The sequence below is a fragment of the Salvia miltiorrhiza genome, chromosome 1 (genome assembly GCF_028751815.1).
Source record: "Salvia miltiorrhiza cultivar Shanhuang (shh) chromosome 1, IMPLAD_Smil_shh, whole genome shotgun sequence".
NCBI classification, from domain to species: domain Eukaryota; kingdom Viridiplantae; phylum Streptophyta; class Magnoliopsida; order Lamiales; family Lamiaceae; genus Salvia; species Salvia miltiorrhiza.
The window spans coordinates 43,643,308-43,657,302 of record NC_080387.1 but is presented as its reverse complement, the minus strand read 5'-3'; the positions used below and the strand labels follow the sequence as shown (position 1 = coordinate 43,657,302).

The 13,995-nt window shown below is 32.6% G+C and overlaps 1 protein-coding gene and 1 long non-coding RNA gene across 2 annotated transcripts; one reads left to right on the top strand and one right to left on the bottom strand.

Moving 5' to 3' along the window:
• Positions 1 to 1,568: 1,568 nt before the first annotated feature.
• Positions 1,569 to 3,282, bottom strand: LOC130984928 (uncharacterized). The gene is made up of 3 exons (XR_009088817.1): positions 3,001 to 3,282; positions 2,819 to 2,926; positions 1,569 to 1,672 (listed from the first exon to the last, which is right to left on the bottom strand). It is a non-coding gene; the product is annotated as an uncharacterized LOC130984928 (long non-coding RNA).
• An 8,116-nt stretch (positions 3,283 to 11,398) lies between these two features.
• LOC131026493 (protein STAY-GREEN homolog, chloroplastic-like) lies at positions 11,399 to 12,711 on the top strand. Its single transcript, XM_057956363.1, has 3 exons — positions 11,399 to 11,670; positions 11,961 to 12,305; positions 12,364 to 12,711. The coding sequence occupies exons 1-3, from the start codon at positions 11,539 to 11,541 to the stop codon at positions 12,613 to 12,615; spliced, it is 729 nt and encodes a 242-aa protein (XP_057812346.1). The 5' UTR covers positions 11,399 to 11,538; the 3' UTR covers positions 12,616 to 12,711.
• Positions 12,712 to 13,995: the final 1,284 nt, after the last annotated feature.

Sequence of the window (13,995 nt, the reverse complement as noted above, 5' to 3'; positions counted from 1 at the left end):
GTGGAGCATGCACGAGAGAATCAAAAAGAAGTAAATAAAAGGGTAAATATCACTTTATGTCCCATCGTTTGGCTGAATTATCGATTATGTCCCAACTTATCGATAATATCTAATCGGTACCCAACCTAACAACATTTTTTCAATTGTGTCCCCTAAAAATTTGCCGGCGCCCGAAAGATGATGTGGAACGCCGGAAACTGTGACGTGGATTTATTAAAACAGTGGGATTTGCCAGCTATAATAAACTTAAGAAAAAATAAACAAAATATATCTATGTGGCACTAAAATAAAACTAACGACACCGTTTTAACATAAGAAAGGAATCAATGAACAAATTTCATTCTTTCTCAAGTTTTCTCACTACAGTCGAAAGAAGAGAGGGGATTGAAGAACCTCTGTGAAATTCGAAGAATTGCAAGGGTTGATCGACAGCGCGACATTCCCAATCGGTAGGGTGATTCTGAGCGACGGCGAATGCTCCAATCGGTAGGTTGATTTTGAACCCTAGTTCTTCGATTTTCTTCAGATTTTTCGATTCCTTAAACCAGAAATTCTAGTTCGTCGATTTTGAATGCTCCACACATCATACTAGTTCTTCGATTTTGAATGCTCCACATTGAACCCTAGTTCTTCGATTTTGATGATTTGACTTGTTCTTTTCTTGTTTTGAGCTAATAGACATTGGGCATTGCCTATTGTCTATTAGAGAAAATGTCTGTTCTTGTAAGTGGTAGTGTCGTAGGTGCCTAGAAAAAGGTTCTCAAAGACCACAGGCATTGCCTGTTGTCATAGATATTTATGACAACAGACATTGTATATGGTCTTTGAGAGCATAGAGTCCGTTGTTGTATCATTAATATCACTATGGTTTTCGAGTAGTGTCATAGGTGCCGATTGTCTATGGTATTTTCTGTATACGACACTAGCTTTTGTCTGTTGTCGTAGTAGAAAAACACCCAATTTATTTCTTATATACCACATCAGTTTTTGAGTAGTGTCGTAGGTGCCGATTGTCTATGGTATTTTCTGTATACGACACTAGCTTTTGTCTGTTGTCGTAGTAGAAAAACACCCAATTTATTTCTTATATACCACATCAGTTTTTGAGTTGTGTCGTAGGTCCCAAAAAAACCATGCTCTTTTATAACTTTAAAATCAATTAAATCCTGTATTTATAAGAAATTTTTTTCCTGAAAATTCAATATTTATTTAAAAGCATGAGAAAACCATTTTCATTTATAACATAGTCATTATAAAATTTCAATATTCATTACAACTTAAAGATTCGACCAAATTCTAACAATAACTAAAACTAAAATGTGTGGATCCACTACCAAATAAGTTCAATCCTAACATTCAAATGAGTTAACCAGGGGGCTTAGCCCACTGGCCACCGGGTCCTCACTTAAGTGAAGTGACCCGGGTTCGATCCCTCTTGGGAACGAATTGGTGATTGGAGATATAAGGTGGAGTTTGGTGAATGGAGAGATAAGGTGGTTCTTGGAGTGGATGGGGAACTAACTACTAACATCTAACATGACTTTGCCCGATCAAAAAAAAAAAAAAAAAACATTCAAATGAGTTAACACTTGTTCCTCCTTCGTTCCTTCAAAATGTGATGCATAAATCAATATGTCTAATATTGTCTTCTTTGCCTTCACCGCTACATATCCTTCACACAATCACAATAAAAAATTATCATAAACAAATTAGTCACATGTTGTCATTTCGTCAATACACAATAATTATGTTAAAATAATACATATGTTCCATACTCATCAACAAATTATAAAACTAAAACCTAACCCATTATAAAATATTGATTGATAATTGGGTGGTACTTTTTCATTTCTCCAAATGTCTATAGTTCTAGTCAAGCTCCCTTTAGACAGAGAGAAGAATAAGCTAATATTTTAGCAACCACGAGTTGATGCAAAATTCGAAGCTCAAGTACTAAAGTTAACCCAGCAACTTATAACTTACAGGGAATGAAAATGCATCCAAAAGTTGAAAACTTCAATAAACAGGCAATTTCTTTGTGCAAGAGCATTTCACTATTCCAGATTCTCCACCCAGCAAAATACGAAAACAAACATTCATTTAGTAAAACAATCAATTGCCTTGCTGTCATGAAACTAGAACTTGTAAAATGCATGAGCACATTAGATCACAAAAACTAAATACAGAAAACACCTGTGCTACATGCATTATATATGCAGAGATCAACCAAAACACATATTCAACATATCCAATTGTATAATATATATACATTTTAAGTTGGGGCATTTGCAAAAATGCCCTTTTCTTATAAACACTTGTAAAAATGCCCTTTTTCATAAGTGAAAAAGGGCATTTTTACAAGTGTTTATAAGAAAAGGGCATTTTTGCCTATTAACACTTTTAAGTTTCCCTTTGACGAACATATAATTGAAAAGTAAAAAACAAGTAACATTTTGCTATTGAAAAAATCCATTTGATTGGAATTATTGGGCTATTTCAATTTACACAAAATAAAAATAGATTTTCACGCATGAATTGATTTCAGAATCAAACGTGAGAGCAGATAATCAAGAACATTTACAAAAGCCATACACAAAAATCATACACAGAAGTTCATACAAGAATTCGTTTCATTTAGTGGCTTCGTACTTGGTCCTCTTATCACCCAATACACTCTATTTCTATGAACTGGACATTATTCAATATTGCGTGAAAAAAATTAGCAGGTTACAATTATTGAACGATAAATTGTTCTTTAAAATAAAACATCAAACAGTTTCTAGACGTATACCAATGATAACACAAGCAGGAAATTAACCTTATAGGAACGAAAGGGGAGACAACAGGACACGGTGGCAGCAACAATGTCAACGACGGAGGCGGAGCACGTTGACGTCGATGACGGCACGACGGCAGTGGCACAAAGCTGGGCGAGGGTGATAGATAGTGAGGGAAAGAAAGATTGAGATAGGTGAATTAAAATCAAAATTAATCCCTTACCTCTATCGCAATGATTTTCGAACAACGGCCTGACGGAGGCGAGCTTCAATCGCAGCGCCAAGAGAATGGGGCGGGGGAGTTAAGGCGTCCAAGAGAGTAACTGACTTGACAGAGAAATAGCCACTGAGGTAGGGGAAAGCGGCTGCGCCGTGAGCGACAGTGACCAGCAATCGCGCAGGGACAGACAGTGACCCCCGGCCGTGGAGGAAGAGAGTGCTCTAGATGGCCGCGGCGGTTATCAGAAGTTAATTTCAGCGCTGAGTACTGCTAGTATTGAGAGTATTCGTAACCTTATTTGTTTTTAGGGGAAATTTATTTAATTACTTAGGATTTTTTATAGTAGTATATATCTTTTAAAAAATCGTTCAAATTGAGGGATTATAAATTTCCTTCGAGTTGGATAATTATTAGTTTTGTTAACATTAAAAAAAAGTAAGATATTTTTTTAATCATAATGGCAAAAAGAAAAGAGTGACAATGTGAAAATAATTTTTAGGGAAAATTAATTTAATTAAGAAAATATAGTATGAGTTTAATTGTCATAATTAAATAATTTTCTTAATTTTATTAAAAAATAGTATAAGTTTATTTATTATTTTTAATTTTATATTTACGAGTTTAATTTTTTCATTAATTAAATTATTGCTATAAGAGGTCATTAATTTTAGAGAAAAACAAAATTATTTTTTAAATTTTATTATTATTTCACCAATTTATTATTTTTATAAAATAACATCATATATATGACCATGGACTATTAGATCCAGTGTTATAGATTATATTTAACAACTCATTTATAACAACATACTCATAAGTCTAGTGTCTATTAGCATATTTACATGCTAAAAGACTACAGGCAAAGATAAGACCACAGACAAAATATATAAGACCACAGACTTTGACAAAAAACAATGTTATATGTGTAATGTCTTATCCAATTTTTGTTGTAGTGTCTTGCTCCCAAGTTGATAGAATTTTTTTTCCATACAGAAATGACTCTTATTGTTCTTTTCAGAATGTGGCATGGTGGTTCTTTTGTGGCTAATGACAAGGAGTATGTAGGGGCGCAAGATTATATGGATATTCCCGATTATGATGTATTTGTATGGGAGGATTCATTTGTGGCTGAGTTGTTGCAATCTGATTTGGGGTATGAGACAATCCGAAGATATGGGTTTAAAGATAAGGAGAATGGTGGGTTTCTATTTGTTGATCCTGAGGATCGTTCAATAGATTTCGTGAGTCTTGCCATGAAATTTATGGATGATAAGAAAAAGATGTTAGAAATATTTGTTGAGTGTGAGAAAGGAGTGTATCAAGATATAGTAATTAAGCAAGAGAAGGGTGTGCAAAAAATGATAGAAGAAGAGCAGCTTACCGTTGAAGTAGAAGAAGAGCAGCTTACCGTTGAAGTAGAAGAAGAGAGCGAGGATTCCGACTATGAAGTAGACATCAATGTGTTGGAAGATGAGGATGAGACAGATGATGGGATGGAGGACATGGACTTCTCTGATGAAGATGATGAATTTCTTGACGCGAGAAGAGATGAGCTAGAGTTAATCGATTGCAAAGAGTGGCTGAAGTGACTAAGGAGAAAGGAAAATTAGTGGCTGAAGTGAATAAGGAGAAAGGAAAATCAGTGGCTGTCGAGAATGTAGCAGAAAATGTTGTACTTGATGAGGAAGAGGCTGATTCCGACACTTCATGCGCAAGTTTGGACAGTGTTGCCATGCTCTTAGCTGTATTTTCCACAATAGGGATGACCCCGTTGAGTTTATTGATCGTTTTTATTACAAGAACAATGCGATAGAGTGCTACAAACATGGTTTGAGTCCTCTACGGGGTTTTAAGTCTTGGCCCAAGGTTGATGAGGCGCCCATCTTCCCCCCTAAGTATTCAAGGGCAGCTGGTAGACCTAAGAAACGTAGGATTAGAGGGATTGATGATCAACAAACTACGGCTAAGGCAAAATGGAGCATGCGTGGCTTAAGAATGAGTTGCAAGAATTGTGGTAAGTTTGATCACAACAAGAGAACATGTAAAGAGCCTATTCGAGCACCAAGTGCAAGTGTAAGTGTTGTCATATAGTTTTACTTTGGTTTCTCCATTGTGTTATGTTCATTCTTACTAAGTTGTTGATGTTTTACCTTGTTAGGAAACTGAAAATGAGCCCCAAGAGTTGATTCCTCGAGGAAGACAGCCTAGAGCACCCCCGGCGTCGATGATGACTGCTCCAAAACCTACTAACATTACCAATGTGGTTTTGCAACGAGAGATGCGCCAAGTAAGTTATCATTGTATATTGTTTATGCATGAAATGCATATCATATCAATAGTCTAACAATCTTTTATTCATAGACACGAAAGGGTTATGGAGCGCTAGTGTCGACCGAGACGGGCAACATCTATCTTCGTGTATGTCTAAAATTCAATCTTATTCATTTGTTGTTGTGGATATTGATGCAAGTTGTCGTGTTTTTAGGATCTGGGAACACGACGTGTGCATTTGGTTAGTGATTCTCACTTGTCGGCTAGACCTTCGAAAAGAAAGAAAAAGACGACGACAAGCACTTCGGGATCGCAAGGGGCAGACGGCGGCAGCCAAGTGGAGAATCCGACCCCTCCATAGATCTCTAGACAGATAGCCATGCTTCCTTAAGTAGTTGCTTTTTGTAATGCTCGTTTGTTGAGAATGCACTCTATCGAGCTCTATCTTTTCTTTAAGACATGAATTTTTATGGCTTTTAAGACATGATTTGCTGTGGATTTTAAGACATGATTTGTTGTGGATTTTAACTTAATGAATGAAAGCCATTTTAACTCAATGAATTTGAGTGCATTTTATGAGTATTAGGAGACCATTTTTACTTCTATTTTTAACATAAACAAGATACTTATACTAAGAGAGAGGGAGCCGCCAACATATATAGCAAAATAGCTATTTTTAACAACATTTGCTACAATTTGATCTTCATAAAGGGATACCACAACATTGAGTCTCATACATGATACACAATTCGGATGATGCATATTTTTACTTCGGAAGACGAAGTCTCGGCGACGAGACAAACTCTACATGACCTACGAATATCCAAAAGAACAACACGACATATGTAACAATGAGAATAAAGAACAACGCTTGAAGTCTACCCTTCGTTGCCTTCAAAGATTTCTTCAACGACCTATTCTCAACCCGAATTGCTTGCATCTTCATCTCAACATCCTCCTTCAAATCTTGAAGCTTTTGGGCAGCAAGGTTTTGCTATCTTTGTATCATTACATTACTTTTCCGTATGCAATGAAGAAGATCCGCTCTCGCTCTACCATCAAATTGATCATCATACCATTGAAAAAATTTGCAGTCACCAAGCTAATCACCACCAAAAAACTGAATTTTAGGAAAATATTGCATAAAAACTCAATTACATGAGGAACAAAACTCACCTCACTTGCAAGAGGATACCTCCAAAATCTTCTACCAGGATTAGCTACACTAAAGGACCTAATAAGGTTACATTGTCCATGAATGCAATGTACTTCGTGACCTGAATTGAGAGACTCCTCACTATATGAATTCTCCATTCTTCCCTGAGATAGTATTAGGGCAAACACGTTGAATTGCGAGATTTCTTCAATATCAAACATAATTGCTAATACAGAGGCGGCGGAGGAATACCTGAGAGGGGGCGGCGAAGATCGCGGGTGGCAGCGACGAGCTTGGATCCCTTGCCCTACGAGGAGTTCTTCAATTTTCCCAAAGTTCTTCAATTTTGAGTGTTAGATTTAGGGCAAACTCGTTAGTTTTATTTTAGTGCCACATAGATATATTTTGTTTATTTTTTAAAGTTTATTATAGCTGGAAACTCCCACTGTTTTAATAAATCCACGTCACAGTTTCCGGCGTTCCACATCATCTTCCGGGCGCCGGCAAATTTTTAGGGGACACAATTGAAAAAATGTTGTTAGGTTGGGTACCGATTAGATATTATCGATAAGTTGGGACATAATCGATAATTCGGCCAAACGATGGGACATAAAGTGATATTTACCCTAAATAAAATGTATGTGTATGTTGTGCATCAGTAACGGTAAGGAGTTAAGGCTCAAAACCAAAAATTTTGAGTTCGAGTCCACAGAATGTGACCTTTAAATTTCTTTATATATAATATTGTTAATTTATCAAAAAAAAAAAAAAAGAAATAAAATTCTTATAAGAGTTATAGTTGTTCTTCAATAGTTTTGGATTATACATCTCTATGCAAAACAGGAAAAATAAATTTTCAAATAAAGATTTCATTTATGAAAGGTTGACCGTTGACCTATAATTAAATAAACTTAAGTAGACATATACTATCTATTTTGGAGAAATTTAAAACAAAATCGTGCATCACATGAGTCAATATACTCGTTACCTTGACAAACTACTTCCCTAGTAAATCAAACGAAAATCTCAATTACAAAATGAGAATTTTGTATGGAACAAAAACTAGAGAATAAAATCACAAAATCTTGGGTACACTTGGGTGTATCGTACAATCGAATTGATCCGTACCTAAAATAATATTATTTATATGAGTTGGATCAGAATATGAGTTCAAATCATGATGCGGGTCAAAATTTAAATGAAGATAGTACCTCCAATAAAATAGAGGCATCCGCCCGTGCAAGTAAAGGGGAATGATATTTTGTGTTATTTCATACTATTTGTAACCACGACTTTCAATTTGATTGTGATATAGATGTATCCAACTTCAGATTAAGAATAATACACGTGATTTATATATGCTCTCGTGCTACCTACCGCCCACGTTGTGCGTTCAACGGCCTGAAATCTTTTGTTTGAGATAAAGTTGGTTTCGTTATTTTATTTAAGACCTATCAAAAGTGTATAGTAATTTATTATAATTATTTATTTGCCGACTAGAAACCTTCGTAAGGTCAACAAATCATCAAGCGGTCCGACAACATGTGACGAAAATGGTGCTAGTTTGGCTTGATGTTCATGTGCTTCCATTTAAAATTATTTATGCACCCAATAAGTTGTGGTTAAGGGCGGAGCTCCATGGCAACCGGGGGCCTATGGGCTCTCTAGATTTTTTATTTTTCATTAGATCACCTCCAGCGGTGCATCGCCATTTATAAATTTTTGTTGATATCATACATATACATCATCGTATTTCTCTTCTCCTAATCTCATCTTCGATAATACTTACTCAAATTTAAATTTTTGCTGACATCACCTATTTTCAATTCACTCAATATTTATTTACATTTTACATTTATTATTTATAATTGAATGTAAATTAATTTGTTAATTATTTTTAATTAACATAAATTAAAGTTAATTATTTTATAAATATTACATAACAATATTTAACGAATAAAAAATTATTTAAGTTGGGGGTTGCATCCCCAATGTACAATTAGAAACATGTACAATTATTCATATTTTATAATATATATGCACGGCGAATTTAGCTTTGCATCAAAATTAAACGATGTAGTGTGTGTATCAGCTAAGCGATTGGGGGTTAATGTCTAAAATCGAAGGTCTTGGGTTCAAGCCCCTGTGGCACAGTCTTTAAATATCTTTATTTAATCATGTTAATTTATCAAAAAAAAATATATTAAATATAGTTAGAATATAAGTAAATGTAAATTATATTTCCTTAAAAAATAAAATAATCTACATCAATTACTCAGTAAAGATCCTTAATTTTATTTTATAATTTTCAAAAGTATCATTTTTAATTTTCCACCTATTTGATGGAAAACTTTGTTTTCTTCCCTAAAATTATAGAATAAACACATCATTCAAATTAAAAGAAACGAAGAAATAATAAAGAAAAAATATTCACATCACAATATATATTTTTAAAACATGAGCTAATCATGCATAAAATTATTTTTTCTAAGTTAGTTCATTACCTATGTCATCTTATTAGAAAAGCTTCAATTGATCAGTAGAAAAATAAATTATATTATTAGAATTTTTTAGAATATATACTAATAAAAGAATTGAACAATTATTGATGCCAAAAAACAAATCCTAATAAAAATGAAATATATCATTTTGCTTTAGCTTTCTCATTCAAACATACTTATTTAAATACATTTCTAAAATCATTTTTTTTGCTAAAAAGGTATAATTTTAAAGTTTATAAAATTTTATTGATTATAATTTTGAATATGGTATATAAACGTATATTTATAATTATTTATAAACTATTTAAATTATCTTATAATGGCAATTGACATCACACATTATTATTATTATTATACGTCACAATCATTAAAAAAAATCATTTTTGGAATTCTATTTTTCATATAATCCGAGATTGACATAAATATGACCGTGTGGTAAAATAGATATAACGTCAGTTGGATGGAAACAACGTCGTTTCAGGCTGTTAGACAATTAAAAACCCTAAAATTATTTTCATTCCTAGTTTCGTTTTCCTAATCCTTAAATCTAATCAAATTTGTTGCAGCAAAAAGAGTTTCTATCTACTACTTTGATTTCTTGGATTACTTCTTGTCATTTTCTTTCATCAGCTTCATTCATCTCACTTTCTCTTAATTTAATACTTCGATTCTTAATTTATTTAGTTAGATGCTAATTTTAAACGTAAATGACATTGTTTTAATATGCCCAAATTAACATTGTATTACGTAGGATTTCATATAGTATTTCAGCACAAAATTTGATCAAAAAATAAGCGAGTATACAAAATAAAAAAATATATAATAATTGAATAATTTTTTAATATATATTTCAAAATTAATGTGCAAATGCCACTAAATTTATATACAGTAGGAAACCAAAGAGAAAAAGTAAACGTTTGTTTAGTATTAAGGAGATGTGATATTTCCACAAAAGAATTAAAGGTATCTTTATGCTATGCTTAATAAAATAATCCAATATATAAATATAATGTTTCAATGATATTTATTTATTTTTTATCAAAGGAGAAGAGAGTAGAAACAAAATTTTTTAGTAGAGAAGGAGAGAGAAAAAATATTAATAGTAATAACGACAACTTTAAAACAACCATGTAAATGAGAAAAGACAAAAATATGAAAATTTGATAATAAAAAAAAGAGGAGAGAGAAAAAATAAACATCTTAAAATTTTGAAGTATGATAATTTATTTGTTTTGAATTCATATTTGATAATTTTTATACCAAATTAAAGATCTTCCATTTATCTTTAATTTAAGATATATATATATATATATATATATATATATATAGGGTGCGGTTATAGTGAGAACCACACTTATCGTGAGAACATAAGAACCATTAAAATCAATGCATCTACTATATAAATTAATGTATTCGCTATTAAATTTAATGCATCCGAAAATAATAAATTTTTTGCTCCCTTCAAGATTCGAACCCAGGATCTGCATTCATCCACCAAGATGATGCATCCACCGTAGATCTTGATGATCGAATGGTTTAAAATGGTTCTCTGTTCTAATTTTATTTAGTGGTTCTTATTTGAACCTCTCCCTATATATATATATATATATATATATATATATATAGGGTGCGGTTATAGTGAGAACCACACTTATCGTGAGAACATAAGAACCATTAAAATCAATGCATCTACTATATAAATTAATGCATCCGATATTAAATTTAATGCATCCGAAAATAATAAATTTTTTGCTCCCTTCAGGATTCGAACCCATGATCTGCATTCATCCACCAAGATGATGCATCCACCGTAGATCTTGATGATCGAATGGTTTAAAATGGTTCTCTGTTCTAATTTTATTTAGTGGTTCTTATTTGAACATCTCCCTATATATATATATATATATATATATATATATATATATATATATATATATTGAACACTTTTTTAAATAAAATTTGTTTTTTTTAAATCACTAAAATATGAAAAAGAGAATATGAGAGAGAGAGAGAATGTGTGTATAGAAAAGTGAAAGAAACCGTGTGAGGAAAGAGGAGAGAGGAGAGAGAAAATATATGAGATTTGTTGAGTATCCCTATTTTATGGGATTTGTTGAGTTTTGTAAATAACTTTAACATGATTCTTTAATTGCCATTTTGTCACAAACTGTGTTTTCATATAATAAATAGATTAAATTCATTTGAATCATTCCCATAATTTAAAAATTGAAAATGATTTTAATTAATATTTTAAATTAAAATTTTATTTTATCCATTTCTCTTCTTCTTTTTTTGACATATAATAAATAGATTAAATTCATTTGAATCATTCCCATAATTTAAAAACTGAAAATGATTTTAATTAATATTTTAAATTAAAATTTTATTTTATCCATTTCTCTTCTTTTTTTTTTTTGACTTTATTTTATCCATTTCTCTATATATACCCAAACCAATGCCCGCAGATTATAAAAAGCAAGAGAAGCTCTCAAATCTATTTTAAGCAGCAGCGCCCCTTATTTTTTTTCTTCATTCCCTTCAATTCGATTCCACATTCACAAGCATAATTAAGTTATCTTCTGTGTGTGTGTGTGTGTCTGTTTCTTCCTTGATATGGTGACATTAGAAACAGCTTTACTTCCATCAAAGCTAAGGCTGTCGTCCCCGCCCTTTACACAAGAAAATTGCTCTTCCTTTCTTCGCAGTGCCTCTAGAAAATACAAGAAGTATGAAACCCTAGTCCCAGTAAGTTTCTCTCTTTTACAATATATAGTATCATGTTAATTTTTTTTAGTTTAACTTTTTTTTAGGCCATTATATTAGAGCGATTTATAAAATTAGGGCATATTTTTTTGAATTTGTATAAATAGACTAATTATTTTAATTTTAATCTCTATGAGCCACATTTTGATCCAATGGAGCTATTTAGGGCACATATGGACCCAAATGTGATCTATAGACGCCGATCTCAGATAATGATCTAAAAAATTGGATTAGAGACATGACATAATTAGAGATTGTTTGTTGATGAGCAGGTGGCAAGGCTGTTGGGGCCTGCAGTTTTTGAGGCATCAAAGCTTAAAGTCGTGTATGTTAATAGTGATGAAGAAAAGTTGCAGCCACCAAAACTTCCGAGAACTTATACACTTACACACTGTGATCTCACCGCTAAGCTCACTCTTGCAATCTCAGAAAGCATTAACACTCGTCAGTTACAAGGATGGTACAACAGACTACAGAGAGATGAAGTGGTGGGTGTTTGGAGGAAGATCAAAGGGAAAATGTCGCTGCACGTTCATTGCCACATCAGCGGTGGTCATTTCCTCTTGGACATTTTGGCTAAGCTCAGATATCAGATCTTCTGCAAAGAACTCCCTATGGTATGCATCTGAGTTGATAAAAATAAAAGAGGATTTTGATTAATTGTGTGGAGTGCAGGTGCTCAAGGCATTTGTGCATGGAGATGAGAAGTTGTTCAAGAAGTACCCAGAGATGGAGGAGGCCTTGGCCTGGATCTACTTCCATTCGAACATTCCAGAATTCAACAGGGTCGAGTGCTGGGGCCCACTATACTTGGCTACTGGTGGGCCTCATAACCACAACATCCATGACATGCATCACCAGCCCTGTCAACATTGCTGCACGTGTTGCACACCTAATGTGTCCAAACCACCTGGCCCCACCCTTTGACTGCACCAATTTCTTTTTTTCAAACTCTATTTTATATTGTCGTTGGTTTGTATGAACTCCATTATTATTATTATTATTATTATTATTATTCTTTTTGTGTGTGTATTTTGGAGAAACAAACATCCCGTAATTAACGTGAGAGCTTTTTGGCTTAAATATTTAACCAACCAATACACATACATGCAAATATCACCCTTTTTTTTTTCCTTCGTGTATTGATTTAGGGGTAGATCAGTAGATGGTTAATAGAGAAGGTATGAGGTATTGGGTGGTAAAAAATGAGTGGGTAATATTATCCATGAAAATAAGAAAGAAAAAATGGTGAATATCTCTTTTGTGTTAAATGTTGGAAACGAAAGGAGACATTTCAAGGCATAATTTTTTGTTACACTTCATTTTCAATGGATAAATTTATCCATCAAAGTAAACGCAGCCATAAACTTAAGTATTTTATGCCTAAATTAAGTGAAGAACTTATTTTACCTTTTGATGTTAATGATGTTTGCTTTATTTTTTGTGAAAGTCTTATACATTTGACCGATTTGACAACTATCGGTCAATGATTTGAATGACATCTGTTAGTCAAGAGTACACGTAACCGATGGATGACTAGATTATCTAACTGCCCGGGTGGTCAGATCATTTCACCGGGCGGTCACATGATTTTATCGGCCGGTCAGATACTCTTAACTGATAATTGTCAAATCATTGACTGATAGTTGTCAAATCGGTCAAATATGTAAGACTTACACAAAAAAAAATCCATCAACATTAATGGTATTTAAAGAATATAGCATAGGAAGCTTATGTTTATAAAAAATTGCATTTTTCATATATAACTTAACTTAAGGAATATGACATTTTAAATCTTACTCTTTAATTTACTCAACACTATATTATTTAGCATTTTTTAAAAATATTTTTCACACACACACATATATATATAAATTAACATGTTTGTTTTATAATTTAGTTATTGCATGTTTATTTGATAAAGTTTATCAAAGAAGATAAATTAATCAATAAAATACGAAAAAATAAAATTATATAAAACCCAAGTTCTTGACACATATGCCAACAGATTAGAAACCCACCATTGTGCGTGGGTGCCCTAACTTTAATAAATTATATTTCTCAATCACCGAAATGCAATTTTGAGCAACTAAATATATCGCGATCATTTATTCAAAATGTAAAATAGTCCTATACTATAATATTTCTCCAAAGTTAAATGTTTAGTCATAATAAAACAAGTTGAAATGTGGTACAAATCACTTTACCAAAATGTCAAATATTAATTTAAATTTTAAACTACATGCATAGTCTAAAAAATGTCTTGAACTATGAATAATACAAACTATTGAGATTGTAACTAAAATA